Source organism: Echiichthys vipera (assembly GCF_963691815.1).
Source record: "Echiichthys vipera genome assembly, chromosome: 7".
In the NCBI taxonomy this organism is placed as follows: domain Eukaryota; kingdom Metazoa; phylum Chordata; class Actinopteri; order Perciformes; family Trachinidae; genus Echiichthys; species Echiichthys vipera.
In genome coordinates, this window is record NC_139832.1 from 17,222,454 (window position 1) to 17,241,831 (window position 19,378).

At 43.5% G+C, this 19,378-nt stretch overlaps 1 protein-coding gene across 1 annotated transcript; it reads left to right on the forward strand.

Moving 5' to 3' along the window:
• The first annotated feature begins 220 nt into the window (after positions 1-220).
• Positions 221-15,940, forward strand: nuak1b (NUAK family, SNF1-like kinase, 1b). Its single transcript, XM_083915964.1, has 7 exons — positions 221-1,037; positions 5,501-5,621; positions 11,133-11,284; positions 12,419-12,484; positions 12,607-12,726; positions 14,045-14,177; positions 14,735-15,940. Exons 1-7 carry the CDS (start codon positions 738-740, stop codon positions 15,826-15,828), a joined length of 1,986 nt encoding a protein of 661 aa, XP_083772090.1. The 5' UTR covers positions 221-737; the 3' UTR covers positions 15,829-15,940.
• Positions 15,941-19,378: the final 3,438 nt, after the last annotated feature.

The following is a 19,378-nucleotide window of genomic DNA, read 5'->3' on the forward strand; positions in this document are numbered from 1 at the left end:
CATGCAGTCGCACAAAAGACAGCCCAGATGAATGAGGAGCAATACCTGGGCCGTGGACAAAATGAGGGTCATCTTCATCCAAAACGCCGGTTTCGTCGCAGCTTTCTCGCCTTTTAGATGTGAGTCGGTGATGTTGGCAGCGTTTAGGACGACAGATAAAGTGAACGAGCCAGAATTAACCACAGCTAGATCATGCAAGTCGATTGAGGAGTGAGAAGATCAGACGGATTGATTTAGTCTTTTTTTGTATTATTGGGATAGAGCGCACACATACATTATAGCCAATATATCATCTTTAAATCCAAAGTGTATTCACATTCCGGCATGCTGCCGAAATCTGAATAGGCCTACATATTTTTATTACATATTAGCAATATAATTCATTTGTATGTAGTGATACAGGACTATGTATCAGGTAATTATGGATCAATAATGTCCTTATAGAGTTGTGCTTAATCCATTAGTAGATTGAGTATAGAGATAATAGGCGTAACATGAATAGGTGATCTCTGTTCACTTTGATCAAAGCCAATTGATCAACCAAGACAATCTGGAAATGTTAGTTTCCACTAGCCTAATAATAGGCTATGACTAGTAGGCCACAAGTTATTCCTTGTAATTTATTTATTTATTATTACTATTATTAGACCTATACGTATTATATTATCAATTCATTTTAGTTAGGTAGTTTGAAATATTTAACAGTGGGAAGGTTGTTTAAATACTTCCCTAGTCAAATGGAAACAGCTTATTTATCGCCCCACCGGGGGGCAATCTGTCCCAAGGCCCAGAGAGGCCAAACCTCCGCGGGTAAACCGGCGGGGGGTGACCTCTCCCCTCCACCTCCTGCTCCATCCCTACCTGCCGGCAACTCAACTGAAGAGACCCCGGCAAGCAGTGATGGACGGAGAAACTCAGGCGTGAAGAAACACCACCACAAGCATAACCTGAAACACCGTTACGAGCTGCTGGAGACGCTGGGAAGAGGCACCTATGGCAAAGTCAAGAAGGCCATTGAGCGACACTCCGGCAGAGAGGTGAGCCACTTAAGAGACGCTCTAAGCAGCTGTAAACATCTGTCAAGATGCTTTTAGTCGGCTCAGGCGCTTCTTGTATACATAGCCTGCATGAGTAGTCCCTAGAAAAAAACACTGGTTCTAAAATAAGTGCTTTGTTAAGCGTGTGCATGTCCTCCCCTTTGGGAATTCCCCAATGCTCAAAAGGGCCCATGGGGCTAGAGAGTTGTTGCTGCACACGCCATGTCCTACGCAGGGCCTCACCACCGGATGCTGGAGTGCAAATCTCTACTGACTGACTGATGTGACTCCAGTGATCCCAAGCATCATGGAAAACACCTAACAGTCCCCCAGAGATACTATTAGGGCCTTACTCACATTTTGTTGTTCAGAATTTAGACACCGGCTATATCCTTTCGGTTTTGTTGTGTTTGAGTGGGTGTGTTTGCATGGGCCAGTCCAACACTTTCTGTTTCTTTATAAAAATGGCTGTCCATCTGCTGTAATTTCCTTGCAGACCAGCACATCTCTCCAAATACTGTATTTCCATGTGTGTTCAAATTTGACCCCTGTGCCCACTCTGGCAGGACATGAGGAACTTTCCGTGCACTGAGAATGCCAGGGGGAAACTTAGTATAAGTCAACAACATCCCCCAATGGTGTCATAGCTCCTGGCAAATGCATGCTTGCTAGGGGGACCACAAACCCTCCTCCTGTCCCACTTAGATCCCTGTCCTGTTCTCAGTATGTTTTCCTATTTAGTATTACCATGGCAGCAGCTCTAATGTGAAGTGTTTTACTTTCACTAGCATTTTAAAATTGCCCAATGCATATTGACCAGAAGGGTCTACATATCTTATTTAGACATGAGAGTTTTTGAGATATTGTTTTCTTAAGATAACTCAAATTGGCTGCATTTTTTAATTTGGTTAATTTCTTGGATTTTTTTTAACTCTGAAATTGCATTATACAGACAGGTGTTTCTGTTATTTACCTACCCTCACTGATATAAATGGACTGGACATAATATACACCTGTCAGTATTATTGGTAGGTCAAACCTCAGTGGCCTAATACCTTCCTTTCTCCTGTAATCTGCTGTAATGTCCTGGTCATAGCATTCAGACTGGAAATAGCATCTCAGCAAAGTATAGGACTTCCTTGCACCACTGTGTTTCACGTGGGAGTTTGTATACCTTAGGGGAGTCCATTGAGAATTAACGCCTCTGCACATGGAGTACCAGCAGAAAATAGACAGCGTGACTGCTGGCCACCTCACGGTCCACGTGTGTCTGGCACTGCATCGCTAGAGTTTACTTGAACTCTGACTCAAAGTTAGTCCCTTGTGTCTATATGGCAGATACAGCTGTGTGGTGAGACTGTTATGCAATCATCTTGTCTCCCAGTACGTTTCCTGGTTCATTCCACAAACCAAATTAGATGAGCAGAGAGAACTAAGTGAGGAAACAGACTGAGAAGGTTTTGTGTGTGACTGTTTGTATGCACGTGGGGAAGGAGCTGAAGGCACTCGGGGGAAGATTGATTAGATGTGGGCACATTCAGAATGTCAGCGAAAGTGGAACTGAGTGACTGTCTGCTTTAATCTGCAAAGCCATATGTTGCAGCACTGGGCAGTTCAGTGGAAACCACAACATTATATAGAGTGCAGTTGACCATAGATATCATAGTGGGGATATGTGACACGAGCACAAAACCTCTTGAAGATGTGTTTAATGTTTGTATACTCGTGACAGAAAGAGACTGGGTGTGTCTTAATGTACTATTTGCATCCAGATTACTAGAGTGGAAAAAAAAGGTTGTGGTGACAGCCAGGCCTAAAATGGGCAATGACACATGAAAGGCCATCCACAGCAGGAAGAGAGATTGTAGGGGAAGGTTAATATCCTGCATGGGGGATCCATCATGGACAGGAGGGGGTGGGCAGTTAGCACAGAAACACAGGGAACCCCGACACCATAACAAGAGAAGGACAGCCTCAGTTAAAGAGGTTAGACCGTTACAGAGTCATATTAGTATGAGCTTAAAGCACCAGATTACATCACTCCCTAACAATGGATCCACTGGAGAGGTACGCGGGAGGGGAAAACATTGACATTCCTCTTCTATATGTGGTGCAGTTGATGAGGTATTATGATTCCTGGCTGTGTTTGAGAATATAGTTCTCTGGAAAAGTAACAGGCCTCTTCCTCCCCCTTGCTCTGACTCAGACACACACACACACACTCAACGCAACAGATGATCATGATCTTTAGAGAACACAGAGAAGGGTGAGCTTGTGATAAATACTTCATCTATTTTAATGGCCTGAGAAAGCACAGGAAGATGTCAGGCTCTAGTGAAGCGAGACATGGACTTTCACTTCAAACGGCTCTGTTGTGATCAAGGAGGGGTGGGGGGTGGACGAAGCAGGCCCCATACCTGGCAGGGGCCGGCATAGACAGAAGTGCATTGCCTGTTTACTGTGAGTGACAGTAATAGGGATCCACTTAAGGACAAGCGTAGCTGTGTCAGCCTGCCCGGCCAGCTGGCAAGTGGCTGTTTTGCAGTCCTGTTTAATGATCCACATCGGGGTCAGGGCAGGGGAACATGAGGAGATACACAAGAGATACCTGGCTTTGTCTCAAGCCCAATGTGGGAGAGCTGGCTTATTCAATGAGTTAACATACAGTGTGGAATGAAGATCATGGCTGTTAAAGATTCATTACTGCCCTTTGTGGAGAAAACAATACCATACCATTTTCGTTTTAGGCAGCAGTTATGCAGAGGGGGTTTACTTGCCTTTGCATTTAACTTTTGGAGATAATTTCTCAGTTGTTGCCTAAATTAATAAATTCCTGAATTAATTCCTACATTAAATCCAGGAAGGTGAGTCACTTTCTGCCTCCCTGTTAAACACCAGAGTCAAAAATGTTACGAACATTTTGGGGGATCAGTGGTAAAACGTTGATGAATCTGATGAGGTAAAGGAAAACATCAGTGTTAACAACTTTTACCATTTATGAACACAGCATGTAGACCCCCTGGACCCCATCTTGTTTATTATGGTATCATTTCTTTAAATTCTATGTAATCAAGGCATGCTCTGGAAGGGAACTATTCCGGTTTGGTTATTTTTATTGATGTACACGGTAATTAGCTTGGCATTCGCTACTGCCTGTGGTTTCTGCTCAATGGAATAAAGCTGGGCTCCTCAGAATACAACCGCTTAGCTAGGAGAGGACAAAAGTTTAAACTAACAGAATTTGCAGCGAACAGATTCTATAGAGGCCGGATCAAAGCAAACACAGGAATCAATCCAGAATGTTTAGGCTACAATTATAGGGACGTGCTAGACTGTCTACTCTCAATTGGTGTCTTCGGAAAAGGCAGCTAACTTCTCATTTAAAGAGTACATAGGGTAGAGGTTTGAATGCATCCACTTGCGGCTGAATCTTACCCTGGTGGCATTGCCATGACAGTGAAAAACCGTCAAATCAAGTGTAGTTGTTGACTGCTGAGCCCATTGGCAAGGCAAGGAGACTAAATCACTTCCTCAACCCCTGCCCATTCTGTTGATTCCTCCATAAAACTCCCAGCAGGTCATCTTTTCAGGCTATTTCAGAAGTAGGCCATTAGCTGTTGTTAATCAGAATGACTAAGTTTAAGAGATCAGGTAGTGTTGGAGGGTCTTTTTTAAAGACGTTTTTGAAAGGGGAGGAAACACTGCTATGTAATACTGACATCTGATTTATGGAGGAGCACTCTGATCTTCATACCACCTCAGCTGTTTCCGGATAGGTGGTTGCTATGGAAACCTCACATTTCACTATGCGAATCTGACTTCTGATCTCTGTTAGAGATGGGTTGGGAGTCCAGATCAGAGACCAAGCCCAAACACTTATTAATACCTGGTTAAATCGAGGCCCAGTCCCTGAAAGAGTACAAACAAGCCTCTTTTATGGCATCACATGTCAGGTTGTTTTTCACCTTAATTTTGCTCCATACAGAAAAGTGGCTGACTAAATTATACAGTGTAAGACTAAGGTGACACCTCCTCTGTTTTTGACTCATCTGGCTGGCATATCAACATGGGCTGATGAGGAGGTTAAAAGTTGTTATTCAGGTCTCACAGGATCCCTGAGAGGGGAGGTAAATGAGGGGGATGAAGTGCACAGGTAATAGGAAAATATATTTAGCATACATACTGAGTTGGCTCACATGTTATAGATGTTACATGGATAGCGGTATGTACTCTACAAGCCATGCACATTTTAAAGTTCACTGATAAGATAATGAATGTAACATAAATGTGCTGTCGTCTTATTTTAGAGTTTTCTTTTGGTCTATTTCCCGTTCCAAACGTAATCACTTTAAGTGTGCATAAAGGAAAATGTATATTTACCCAAGCTATCTGTTACTCAGAAATCTAAAGTTGATGTTGCTATAAGTCAGCTGGTCAAAGTGTCTTTTGTCCTCTGTTTCCAGGTGGCTATCAAGTCAATACGGAAGGAGAAGATCAAGGACGAGCAGGACATGGTTCACATCCGCCGAGAGATCGAGATCATGTCATCCCTCCGCCACCCACACATCATCTCTATATATGAAGGTGAGGGTTTGCTCCATGTCTGAAACTACACCCAAGCACATGACAAATCATACACAGTCACCTGCCTTGGATGCACATAAACACAACCACAAGTCCAAAATTCACCCCTCCCTCAGCTCATTCAGCACTCATGTTATGACATGCAGATGTCATAATAAGACCTGGACTACAGCTCTGGGATGTTATTCATCTTCTATGCTCTGTCTGGCTGCCTGGGCCAGTAAAAGTCTGGATGGCTTTGACAGTGTGCATCTGGATCTCTCTGAATGTGTGTGTGTGTGTGCAAGTGTGCACTGAAAGTTTGTGTGTGTAAGAGTGGTGGTATTCTAAGGGATTGCCTCTCCCACATCTAAGAGGTCTCATCTCTTGTCTTCTCTGGTCTTGATCTCAGGGCCAGACATCTGCTGATGCTTAAGAGACAACTGCAGCTGGGAACCATACTGTACTTGTGTATGTGTGTTTGCAGATTTGTGTGTCTGCATAAGTCCTTGTATATTTGTTTCTATGTATGAGCCTGTGTGCATGTGTGCGTGTGCGTGTGCGTGTGCGTGTGTGCGTGTGTGTGTGTGTGTGTGTGGCGAGGGAGACACTGAATTGACCTTAATAACCCAGGCATGCACCCTGTCTGACTCTGGTTTAGTGCTATGAAGAGGGAAGAAAGGCCTTAAGCCTTCCCTAGAGCAACATCAACATATATCTAACCCAGGAAGTACCTCTCTAAATATCAAAGCCTTCTAAGTCAAGCTCAAATGGTTCCTTTTTTTTATGAGTCCTTTTTGAATTACCCTAATTTCACTGGAAGAAAACCAAGATTAGAATTAATGGTGAGTGTAAAGGTTAAAAATTCCCATTGAATTCTTTCAACATATTGCTTGCAATTAATCATATCTTATAATGTAGTCTGGGTCATCTGGGTAGTCTGTCCAGGCAATTAAAGTCACAAGGCGCTGCAGTGTGAGTTGGTTTCATATGATTTGTGACTCGTGACTATTTCTATGCCTGTGTCAACAAACAGTTTCAATGCCCCTTTCAGGATAGCTGCCCTGGCACAATGGCAGCCGGTTGTGTGCCACTGCCCAACTGGTTTACCCACTGTCCTTTGTTCAGTGTCAAAGTCCCCAGGTTGTTATCAGCAATGTGAATACGTGACAAACATGACTATTTGTCATGGGGATTTGCCAGTAGTCAGCTGGAGGGCTGAAGTGCAGCCAAGTTAAATGTGTTTTGTAGGAGAATGATTAAAAGAACACCAAGCTTTATAAACTCCAAGGAGACTGTGTAGTGTTCCTATGTGTGCTGCAGTCCTTTATAAGAAGCCTACTCCACCAACAAACTCGACCAGACTCATAGCTCTCGCTCTTTGGTGTTTCTCCTCAAACCCAGCGTTTACTGTTGTGGCCTGGCCTACACCCAGCCTTGCCTTAGAGATGTATAGGAGGGCCCAAGATTTGTGTATCCGGCAACACCCTCTTCAACAGCCCCTGCTAACTGCCTTGTGTGAAGCAAAGCTAAACCAGATGTGTGTGTGTGTGTGTGTGTGTGATTTTTACCACTCCCTCACATTCTGCATCCATCAGCATGCTGTGCGAGCATACAGTCTATGTGTGCGAGGCATTTTAAAGCAGATTTTGCTCTTCGCTCCTCAGGCATAATAACTAAGTACCCTAGGGCCACTATTTAAAACAAATAGTCAATTCTAAAGAATGCTGTAAATGTAAAAATTGATACATGTGACAAAAATGTTTGTAGCATGTACATCTACGTGACTGATGCTGTAAAGCTCAGCCTGAAAAAACAGACACAAGTCAAAGGAACAGTTTCAATAGCCCACGCCGTATAGATCATGTACACTTATTGAGCCATTAGCTCAGCCGAACTATCCGATTCCCAGTCAAAAAATTGTCAGAAGTTGTAACACGTTTTTGTAGGGATTAACTAAATGACATAACTTGTTAATTAGTGAGCTTTGGAGGTGGTGATAGACAGATTGTGTTGCCTTGGGACAGAGCCAGACTAACTGTTTCCCCTTTTCTAATCTTAAAGCTAAGCTATACTAACAGGCTGCTAGCTGTCAATCTATAAGTGTATCTCCCAAAAATGTTGAACTATTCCATTGGAAGTAAAGGGGAAAAAGGAGGAAAATTTAGAATAGACATAAATCCATTCACCCTGCTGTGAGTAAAGGGCCACCATTTGTTATTGTATTCATTATACTGCACTGCAAAAAAGCCAAAAGCCAAAAACGTTACCATGTTTTCTGCGCTGCTTTCCATTGTGTGGCCAAAAGGCTGTGCGCTTTTGTAAACAAAGCGACGCATCACGATGATGTCAATCAATGCGTGTGATGTGTTACGGCTTGATGACGTATAGGCAGCAAGAAGCATTCGCGCCAAGGCCAGGTAGTGTGAGTACAAATGGGCTTGGGCTGCGGGGGGAGATGGAGGGGGGGACAAGTACCCTCAAGCACGGGGCACGGTACGGATGGACAGTGTGAGTGCGCCTCAAGGGTGACATAAGTAGGGATGCTCGATATTGGCTTTTCTGCCGATATCCGATATCCGATATTGTCCAACCCTTAATTTCCGATACCGATATCACCCGATACCGATATCACCCGATACCGATATCACCTGATACCGATATATGCAGCCTTTTTACACCAAAATTCATCACATATCACCTATTATGGAATTAACACATTACGCCTAATTTTATTGTGATGCCCCACTGGATGCATACATAAATGCAACACGGCTTTTCAAATGTAAACACAGTCTGTACAAAATAAGCTATTGAAAAAAGTGCCATTCATTTATTTGTTTGTGTTTTTAGAGAGAATATTTTGCCTCAAACAACACTACAGACAACATCACAACAAGGAAGATGCATAGCTTCAGTCCACAGTAGTAAACAAACTTAGTTCTCTTTTTCCAGACTGAGTAACCGGCCGTAACTTGACAAATAATACAATCAATAAATCAGCAGTCAAGCTCAACATGCTAACCTGTATTGGATCTAATGGATACAGCACCAGAAATTACCTTCTCGACGTGACGGTAAACAACGCTGTACAGTCCGGGTAAACAATGGTCTGAGAAACACTTGTGACTGGGCGTTATACAGACATAACGGGGCTCCAGGAACTCCACACGTTTGGTGAATCCGGCATCTTGAACGATAGAAAAAGTTTGTTTCTCGGTGTCGGCTGTTGCTTCTTCTCATCACTGTGCTGCACAGATGTAGCGTTTAACTCCGCATGATTCTTCTTGAGGTGAGTGATCAAATGTGATGTATTAAAGGAAGACGCCTTGTTTCCTCCTCTCATAACTAACGCCTTGCAGTCATTGCAAAGCGCACATATACTGTTAATAGGTGACACTTGGAAATACTTCCAAACCACGGACAACTCATGCACCGGGCGAGCTGAAGCTTGTTAGCCACGGTTAGCAACCTACGAGTGAAGCGTGTTGTTGTTATACGTCATCAAGCACGCGCTTGTAAACGGCCCGTGTTGCATTCAGGTACACTCGGAAATGCTGAAGCCTACGGCCCGTGTTGCATTCAGGTACACTCGGAAATGCTGAAGCCTACAGAACTAACATCGGTTGTAAAAACCCGATACCGATAATTCCCGATATTACATTTTTAACTCAATATCGGCCGATAATATCGGTGGGCCGATATTATCGGACATCCCTAGACATAAGCTTACTATTTACTACTTATTTAAACTCTGAAGATCTTTTGTTATGGTAGCTCAGGTCTATAAATAATAACATATTCAATAAATACCCTGTTGAGGTAATACGAATCAAGTTTCAGACACTTGCTTATTTATTGTCTGCATCAATAGTACTTTACCACTCTTCTGTATTACACTTTGTAACAGCACTCTTCATGCCCCCTATGCAAGCTTGCAACATTGTCAATCATCAGTACTAGCAGGCACTAGAACAATAGGTGCTAATTAGTCAGATGTGAGGGCCTGACCTGTGAACAAAGCCCAGTGAGTGACAGCGAGGCTATAGTGGTAGCTGGCGTACCCAACAGGCTGTAACAAACCCAAGTTAGGTAAGCCAGGTAATTATTTCACCACCAGGGGTCAAAGGTAAATGGGAGTGCAAGTTGAGAATGGGCCCTCAAAGCACAACCCCACCTAGGATCTCCGAGAATGTCACGTCAGGTCACCACTCTGTCCACGAATCAGAGGGCTGAATCTCTACTGCCCTCCCGGCTGCTTGGCTTCCCGCCTGTTACTTTCCAAGCAGCCAGACAGTCACAATCAGGGAGCATTACAATCACTCAGCAACTGTGTGTTTTTGTAGAGGATTATATCTTTAAAAGGACCATGGGAAGGGGGTGAGGAAAGTAGTGTGACAAACTATGAAGGTGCTCACTCAAGGGTGCAGAAAGCAGAGGCCCTCACCCTAAGTGACCCTGCTGTGTGGGAAAATCAACCCACACAATAGGGAGGACATGGCTGACTGTGTAGTTGTCATCTCCTCAGTCATTCCCTCTGTCTTTCTCTCGCCTTCTCTCCCTGTCTAACCATTTTCATTCCCCTTATGTCATGTTGCCAAGTTAAAATTATACACCAGAAGGCTAAATACTGACACAGAATGATGTTTTGGTGGCTGCACTTGGATAGGAATGCATTACAGTAATACCACTGTAATAACATTACTTTCTCCGGTCATCAGATGTGTAACAAGTCACCATTTTAATTCAAGTAATACTGTCAGATATCGTTTGTTTGTCTCTTCTAAAAGTCATATCGATCTTGAGCATTGTTTGCTTTTTTTATTCTTAATTTATTTTGGTCATGTATAAATCCAACACCTACTTCCCTCCCATTATTAAAACACACAGAAATATATGAGACAGCTTAGAATAAAAAGAGGATGCTCTTACTCATGTTGAGTAATGCATTACGTTTCTGAGTTAATATGAGCCCAGTTTTGTTGTGAGAAGGGGAAGTAGCCCTGTGTTGCAACAATTAACTGTTGTACAGTAGTCTATGTGATATGGACACTCAGTATGGTAGATAAGAATGTGGGAGTGTGTTGTGAAATGTGTTGACTTGACGTGAAGTTGAAGTGTGATGTGTCAAGGGCATTACTTGACACTATAGTGTACCCTCTGTCTGCAAAGCTAACTTCTTCTCTCTATGATTTGGTTCCTGTTTTATGTCTGTTTTCACTGCTCTCCGATTGCTCTGGTCTCCGAGGAGTGGGCTTGATTGAGTTAACAGCCCCTCCCTTCAATGTTGCGAAGTTGCCAGACACATGAGGTGGGGTTTGGGTGATGTAACCCTGGGAGAAATGTAGATATGTAATGTGTTCCTCTGGAATTTGTATTCCTGCACCAAAACTAAAGGGGGGTGCACAGATTTATTCTGCTCTTTACATAACAGTGTTAATTTGTAATTTTAATACGATAGAATAAGCCTGGAATATTCCTGGAAGTATATATTAATGGACTTGTTTTCTTATCATTTCTCTCTTATCATAGTGTTTGAGAACAAGGACAAGATCGTGATTGTGATGGAGTACGCCAGCAAGGGCGAGCTGTATGACTACATCAGCGAGCGCCGGCGCCTGAGCGAGCGGGAGACACGACACTTCTTCAGACAGATAGTCTCCGCCGTGCACCACTGCCACAAGGTGAGAAACCCCTTTCCAATATAAAAACACAAATAAAAACATGAACATTAATTTTTTTGCCTCTCTCACACGCATCCAGACTTTGTTTTCCAGGCCACAGCATGCTTATTGTAACATTAACCATGCACCTCCACAGTCAGCTATATTGCCAGTTAATCTGCAGGCCCTACACAGTATGCTTTTCTTGGCGCTGGTGTTAGGGAGTCATCTGTTTCTGAGTGAAGATGGAACACAGTCCAGTTTAATTCAGGCTTACACTCCGATTACAGTGCGCCAAGCAGTTCCTGCATTAATTCTGGCCTCATCTGTTGACACACTGATGGATGTCCCGAGATACCCCCAAAGCTTTTCCCAAGAGATTTAGTTATAGCCACACCCTTGTCAACCCCTGTTCCACACCTCACTAACTCCCATTAAAAACCCAAGGTCCCAGGGCTTGTTTGGATGGGCTCCCCTCTTGCTATCCTCCTCCCAGCTGGAGATAGGGATGATGTCATGGCCCTCAGATAGAAGAGTCCCAGACAGCCATGAATGATGAATCATCCTTACCAAGCACAACCTCACACCGGGTGGGGTGATGTGAGTCACTGACACAACAGGCAAACAACAATTTATTCCATGTATCCACCAATCAGGATCATGTGAACATAAGCTCCCTGCCAGGCAATAACCAATGGGAGATGCGATGCAGAACACAACCCTTGGGGGTGGAGAGACGGATGGAGTTACTCCTCCGCATCTGAACTGGGTTCTGTCTGTCTGCATACCACATGTTAATTCCAGGGTTTTTAAAAAAACCAGGCTTAACAGCATAGTTGTTTTTTAATCCCTAGATGTTGTGAGAACATCATTCATACAGGATGGTAATTACAGGCTCATGTTTATGTGACATATGTGAGTTGATTTAAAATGAAAATCACAGCACATGTCAGCATGTAGACCCCAGAGGGGACAAGACCAATCAAAGAGTACTAGACCAACAGGCTGCCTTGATTTCCCCCGAGAACCACACACTTTCTTTTTGTCAGAGTAAATCATCTCTTAATACAATGGACTGTTTATTACTTGGAGCCATCACTCATGAATAATGCATCTATAGATTCATCCATCAAACTTGTTTTCATTGTCTTTCAGAATGGAGTGGTGCACAGGGATCTGAAACTGGAAAATGTGCTACTGGATGAAAACTGTAATATTAAGGTTAGTTTGCCCCTTGATCTGCGACCCACAGGACTATAATACCCCGCCTCAAATGATCTATGTGTGAGGGATTAACAATCACATGATTAGTATAAAATTCACATGTAGCCCTGTTTCCGTAGATTGCTGATTTTGGGCTGTCCAACCTCTACCATAAGGACAAGCTGCTGCAAACCTTCTGTGGCAGCCCGCTCTATGCTTCACCAGAGATCGTCAATGGGAGACCTTACCGTGGCCCAGAGGTGAGGCCAACAATGACATTGACAAAAATCCCAGCTGTTTGTTTGTGAACATAATTTCCAGGACATGATTTCCGTTTATGTATCCATCATCCATCATTGTCCTCCCTGGCTGTTTAATTTGGTATGAACCTCCTAGATTTTTCAACCTTATATAGATTATATCATTATTATTTCACTACTGATTATCGTCACACAGGCTGAACACAAAGAGGTGGTAAGGCTTCATTTTCTGCTTCTTTGATGGGATTAATGTCTCTCTTGCAACTCCACTGTGGGTCAGCTCAGATACTGTCTGCATCCCTTCCGTCCTCCCCTTCATACGATGTCTGGGTACTTTGATGTGAAGAAAATGGAGGATAGTTTTTCCTCATTTTCTCTTCTTCTTAATGGGATCAGAATGAGCTTCCACAGCCTCAAAGAGATGCTGGTCAATGTCAAATAGATTTGGTTAAAGAAAGAGTGAAAATGTCTCCCCAAAACTACTTTTCTGGCCATTCCAGACTCATTCTGAAGGGCGTCGTCTCTAAAATCGCATCAGTTACATAAAACAAAGCAACAGAGGGGGAAAAATAGCATTTTTAGATATTCAAGTCCAAGCGTTCAATTTAGCGTAATTCACTATAATTTACTCCAGAGTGCTAAAAACTACAGCAGTCCGATTGCAATCGAAATTACAGAACCACAGTTGGGGTGAGGCCACAAATTACAGCAAACACAAGAAACGAAAATAGAACACAACAATAGTGCCTGCCCTGTCTCACCCTCGGGAACGGACCAATGGCAACAGGAGAGAGAAACATTCCTGATGTGGGTCCAGATCCTTAGAGGAAGTACACTAGGTCCTTAACTGGCCCTATCTGATTTCCTCTTCCTAGACTATGTATCAAAGCTTCAGCTACTGCCATCAGAAGAACATTCCTCAGGACATTTAAGCCTCCCTTAACCACAGTCAACACATGTCCTCCTTTGTCACACTCTTACATACACACTGAGACAAGTCATCTGCTGATGACTGAATAGCAACTTGTCTCCAGCGAGTAATCAGGGCCAGGATATCACCTCTGCTGGACTCATTACCCTCTTCCACTCCTACCACTTCCCACGTGGCTCTGTCCCTCCTCATTGCCCCAGACACAAAATTTTATGTAACCGCTTACTTAGAAAGCCACATTGAATTAGGTTGGTGGGTCAGAAAGTGCTAGGTTCTGCTTGACAGAGGCAGGAGAGAGGGGGGGAGGGGGGGGGGGGGGGGGGCATTCCCCACCAGAGTACTGGCATGGGTCAAGCAAGTTTGTAACCTTCTTTTTGTTTTCCTCAGGTGGACAGCTGGGCTCTGGGGGTGCTGCTGTATACCCTGGTCTATGGGACCATGCCATTTGATGGGGGAGACCACAAGAACCTCATTCGCCAGATTAGCAACGGCGAGTACAAAGAGCCCACTCAGTCCTCAGGTACAGCAGGAACCTCTGTTTATATTTCTCATTGAATCTGCACAAGCAATTACATTTGATGTTTGTCCATACAGTATAAAGAAACTCAATTATATCTCTATAGCTACAAACCTGTCATACTTGTCATTGTTTTTTTTTGTTACTTATTAACAGATTATTCTTTCTTTAATGTAAAGTCTAATTGGTTCAGGAAATCAGTTATATGGTAGGAACTGAATGCAAAAATGCCAAATAAAATTCATTTCTCTCAGAGCAGTTGGTAAATATTTTTTTAATGCCCATTGAGTTCTGAATGTCACATTCACATGGTGTTAATTTTGGAAGATGCAATAATGTGGTTTACACTGAACAATGGAAAAATACTATGTCAAATATTTAGTGACTAATACTTTTATTAAGGTGTAAAAGTACTGCAGTTGTTTTTAAAAGCCTCTAAATTAAATAACTGCAACTTTACATACGTCCTTAATTATTACCTTAATTATCATCCACGCCACTACGCCAAGTTGTGTGTAGTATGAGACACTCACAGATTGTTCTTGGTCTGATCCTGCTAGATGCCCGTGGACTGATCCGCTGGATGCTGATGGTGAACCCTGAGCGCCGTGCTACAGTGGAGGACATAGCCAACCACTGGTGGGTAAACTGGGGCTGGAAGAACAGTGTGTGTGACTGCGAGACCCAACACGACCACGGGGGCTCGCCCATGCTTGCCCGCTTCATCGACTGGCAGAACCGCACTGAGCCACGTGGTTCTGGAGCTAAGGCTGCAGCCTTGCCCCAGCTGCTGCGCCAGAGGCCCAAAAAGTCCAAGAAGGAAAATGTCGAGGCAGGACAGACCCACTGTGGAGCAGAAGACAAGCCAGGTCTGAAGAGACCCAAGGGGATCCTGAAGACCCGGGTTACTGGGGATCAGCGGTCTGCCAGTCTGGAAGAGGGGGAACTGGGCCAGGCAGCACTGCCTCAACAAGCCGAAGGTAGAGAGGAAGCATCAAGCCCGGATCAAGAGGAGGAGGAGCCGAGTCTGGGAGGAGGCTCCCCAGCTAAGATGGTGCCCTCTTTGCCCAGGAAAGGCATCTTGAAGAACAACCAGCAGCGGGAATCAGGGTACTACTCTTCACCAGAGCGCAGTGAGTCCTCCGAGCTTTTAGGGGGCACCAGTATGTCTCTGTTAGCAACCTCCCCGCCTAGGAGAGTGATGGGGAGAAAGGGCATCTTGAAACGAAACGGCAAGTACTCCACCTACAGCGGGCCTCCCTCGGCGGCAGCAGTGGCTGGGGTCCTTGGTGAGCCTCCTCCTTCAACTGACTCTGGTCTGTCCCGCAGTCAGAGTCGACCCTCTAGTATAGTCGGGGAGGACAGCTCCGTCCTGTCCCTGTCGCCCAGTTCCCTCAAAGGGGCTGAATGGCATCCCTCCACCCCCCACCTCCGCCCAAACATCCGGGCCTGTGTCTCGGCTGAAAACCTGCTGCAGCTCGCCAACTATAAGGGCTTCCAGGCAGCCCCGCCGCACCAGGGACCCAAGTTCAGCCGTGGCCCGAAAAAGAAAGGCTCCCCGGGAGACAATGGCAGCTTCTCCTTGCTGGGGGACCTGGAGGACATGACTCAGGTGTACCAGCAAGCCCTGGACATCAGCAGCAATCTCACCTAACAGATGGGTGGCAGAGAGCGAGAGGAAGCAGAGGGAATTGAGAGTGTGTGTGTGTGTGTGTGTGTGTGTGTGTGTGTGTGTGTGTGTGTGTGTGTGTGTGTGTGTGTGTGTGTGTGTGTGTGTGTGTGTGTGTGTGTGTGTGTGTGTGTGTGTGTGTGTGTGTGTGTGTGTGTGTGTGTGTGTGTGTGTGTGTGTGTGTGTGTGTGTGTGTGTGTGTGTGTGTGTGTGTGTGTGTGTGTGTGTGTGTGTGTGTGTGTGTGTGTGGCATTAACGACCAGTGTGTTACTGGGATACACCTTTTGGGAAGTTGTGCTATTTCAAATTGGGCTGAAATCTTGATGGAGGTGATCTTTCTCACATACATACGCACACAGATGTACACACTTAGGTGAAAGAGGAAATTCAGTTAAGGTTTTTTGAACAAGAGAGAGGAGCTGGCACGAGAGAATGCCACCCAGTCTGCTTTCTTGGCCCGCCCATAGACTTTGCTGTGTTCAACATGTTTACATATTCAGCAAGAAGGCAAGTAAGAATCACAAACGCAGCAACCAGAAACTGGTTGGCTCTCCTGTTACACCACCCATTTTTGAGATTGAGTTTACAAAAGCACCCTTAAAACTCACACAGAGCTCATGCTTTTGTGATCTTTACTTCCTTTAAAAATAAGAAACAAACCAGGGTCTTGTTCCAACTGACATTGCTGATTAATAATTTATTAATATTTTCGTATCCTTTAGTTTTAAGTGCAAAACTGGTGGTCGCTGGCTGTTACTGGAAGAGTTTCCAACTCTTTGTGTGGAACTGACATATATAATTATGTTACTCTGTGATGAGAAACATATACATACTCAGCATATATAACTGTGTCTGCGCTTGTAAAACATGCAGGCAAATATACCTTCATAAAAGCGTATGTCCTATATATGTGTACGATACTAGGGAATATGTAGGAAGTGCCTTTTTTGATTCATAATAAAAAATTATGTATGTCATTTCCTTAAAGTGGAGGAAAAACCGAGGCCAACCTGTCACCAGTTGTGCTTTCTTAAATGTCGTTTGTGAATGTGGAGAGACCCAGGGCCTTCAGCGCACAACTGTACATGTTTTGGGGGTCAAAGGTCAATCTCAGACAGTTGAAATCAAACAGTATGCCCCCCCCAGCCAGGATGTAGGCAGGAGTCTGCCTCAGAAAGACCGCTATGTTCTTTCTTTGTCAGTGTTTAAGCCCACGGTTTGGTTTGTCAGCAGTTTAGGAGGTTTGGTTGAGCACAGATTTGCTGGCAGAACCAGAGGTCTGGAGGGACTCACCTAGTGGGGCATTTAGTGAAGGGAGATGGCGCAGACACCATCTCACAGTCCTGGAATGTGCCTGGCTTTTTTAACTTTGGTCGTTTCACATTTTCAAGGCTACCTGATAAAATAGGCTTTTTAGTGAGACATTTTTGTAGTTTTTTTTGTTGTTTTTACCAAAGACATACAGTATATGGTGGTTTCCATTGTCAGACTACAGTGGTTAATAATTCACCCAAAGCTCTTCAAAAGAGCTAAGTAAGGTGGTTTGTGTAGCCTGCTGATGACACAGCAAATTCCTCAGACAAAGGCTGGAGACGTGTTGGTGCTAGAGATCTCTATCAGCCCCGGCCCGACTCAGCACAGGTGGGATCTGCGGTTCGTGCTCAGCCCTCCAGCTGTGTATGCTAGTCCATTATGTCAACCAAGCACAATTAGCCAGCTATTGTTTTCATTTGAGAGTAAGAGAGAGGCAGCGTGTAGAGATTTATAGCTAGAGGGAGAAGAAAAGCGTGTGAAAGAGTAATGCTTGGAAAGGTGCTGAGAGTAGAGAGGACTTTCCTGTGAAACACAGGAAAGGTCAAGGAGTTAGATTTATTTTTGAAGGAAGGACTTGTAATGTAGCTTAGTGAAAGTAAAGAAAGTGAGTAGAAAGAGTAGATGGAAAGTTGTTGTTTTTTTTTATACCAAAGATGTAATGAAGCTTTGGCATGGTTCAGGGGAATGGATAGGTCAGGGACTAATGGGAGTACTCTACTACTAATGGGAGTATTTTTCTTTGACTTGGGAATCCCCATTGGTGAATGAAATCATCTCCACATTGGCTTTACCTTCCGTTTGTTTTCTTTTTTCGTTTTTTATAGTTTTTTATATGAGATGCTGGAGGCTGTTGATACAGCTTGTCTTGAGGGTCAGTCAGTTTGTGATTTGCGTGTCCTGCATGGCCTTAGAAAGTGTGTTAAACTTTTCCACAGCGGCAAAAAAGTGGGAGAATGGTGACTGACATCATCCAAAATATCAAATGATGTGGATGGAAAATCATGCAGTAGATGACCCCGAGGAAATAGATCACATGTTGAATGTTTCAGTGGTCCTCTAGTGGGAAGCAAAGGTCCTGGGTATCATGGGTATTCAAATGAAAGACCCGTTGCGTATTATATTGCATTTTATTGCCTTTTGTATTGCATTTTATTGTCAACTGGATTTACAGTGAAAAAATTATACTATGTTAGTATTTTTGTTTTATTATGCTTCTGTTTTTGATTTTCCAAAATATAAGAGACTTTATATTGCTTTATGTTATGGCAGAAATACTTCCTTGCTCGAAGTATTACAGTTTGTCACCAGAAAAGGACAAATCTGATTTGAAATTGACTTAACGGAAGGTAAAAGTGAAATTTGAAATTGGAATAGGGCAAAATTAAAGAACATATGCTAATGCATCAATAGCTAACCCTCAGAAAATTGCATTTTCACCTCTACCAAAGCAGGAGAGGTCCAAAATTCTGGAACAACACCAGGAGAACAAGGAAATAAAGCAATGGAAAGAAACTGATGATGAAACATTAACTCTGCCAAACTGGAAATACGTGGTGCATATCTGTTTGCAGAAAGTCTAATCATAGGAAAACTTGACTGGATATTGTTATGACAATAATAATAAATTAGTATTATTATGTTATTTAAGTATTATTTTTGTTATGGCTCATTAGTATTGATGGCTACTGCCACAGTTTTGTTTGTCTTTTTTCTGTTGATCCTGGACTGCCAAGGTGGATTAAGTTGTGTGCCTTTGGTATCTTTTATGACATTTTTTTTTTTTGATAATGAAAATTATTATCAATGTGTTTTTATACTTGTATTTATTGGTGATCAAGCCATTTAATTTGTTGTCAAAATACTTCCTGTCCATGCTTTGGCCCCCTTTAGACTGTGTGTTGTGTTCAGGACATACTGCACACAATGATGGAGTTGTTTGTTCGAAATAGAGTGGCATCATCTCATTTCAAGGCCGTGGTCAAGCATGTGTTTCTAAGAGTAACAAATCGAACAGTTCAAATCCTGTAAATGTCTTAATTCATCCATCTGGGTGTATTTCTACTCAACACAATGCCTCTGTACTGTATCAACTCAAATAAATGGATCTTGAAAGTTAAATGGGTTTGTTTCATGCTGTGTGTGGTCATTTGTGTTTACAAAGTGCTATACAAGTGTAATTAGGACATGCCCTTGAAGTAGACAAGAGTAAATGCCAATAAAT

Coding starts and splice junctions, on each gene's coding strand:
- nuak1b (XM_083915964.1), top strand. CDS start 738: ATGGAAACAGCTTATTTATCGCCCCACCGGGGGGCAATCTGTCCCAAG. Junction 1,038..5,500: donor AGCGACACTCCGGCAGAGAG/GTGAGCCACTTA, acceptor CTCTGTTTCCAG/GTGGCTATCAAGTCAATACG. Junction 12,727..14,044: donor GACCTTACCGTGGCCCAGAG/GTGAGGCCAACA, acceptor TGTTTTCCTCAG/GTGGACAGCTGGGCTCTGGG.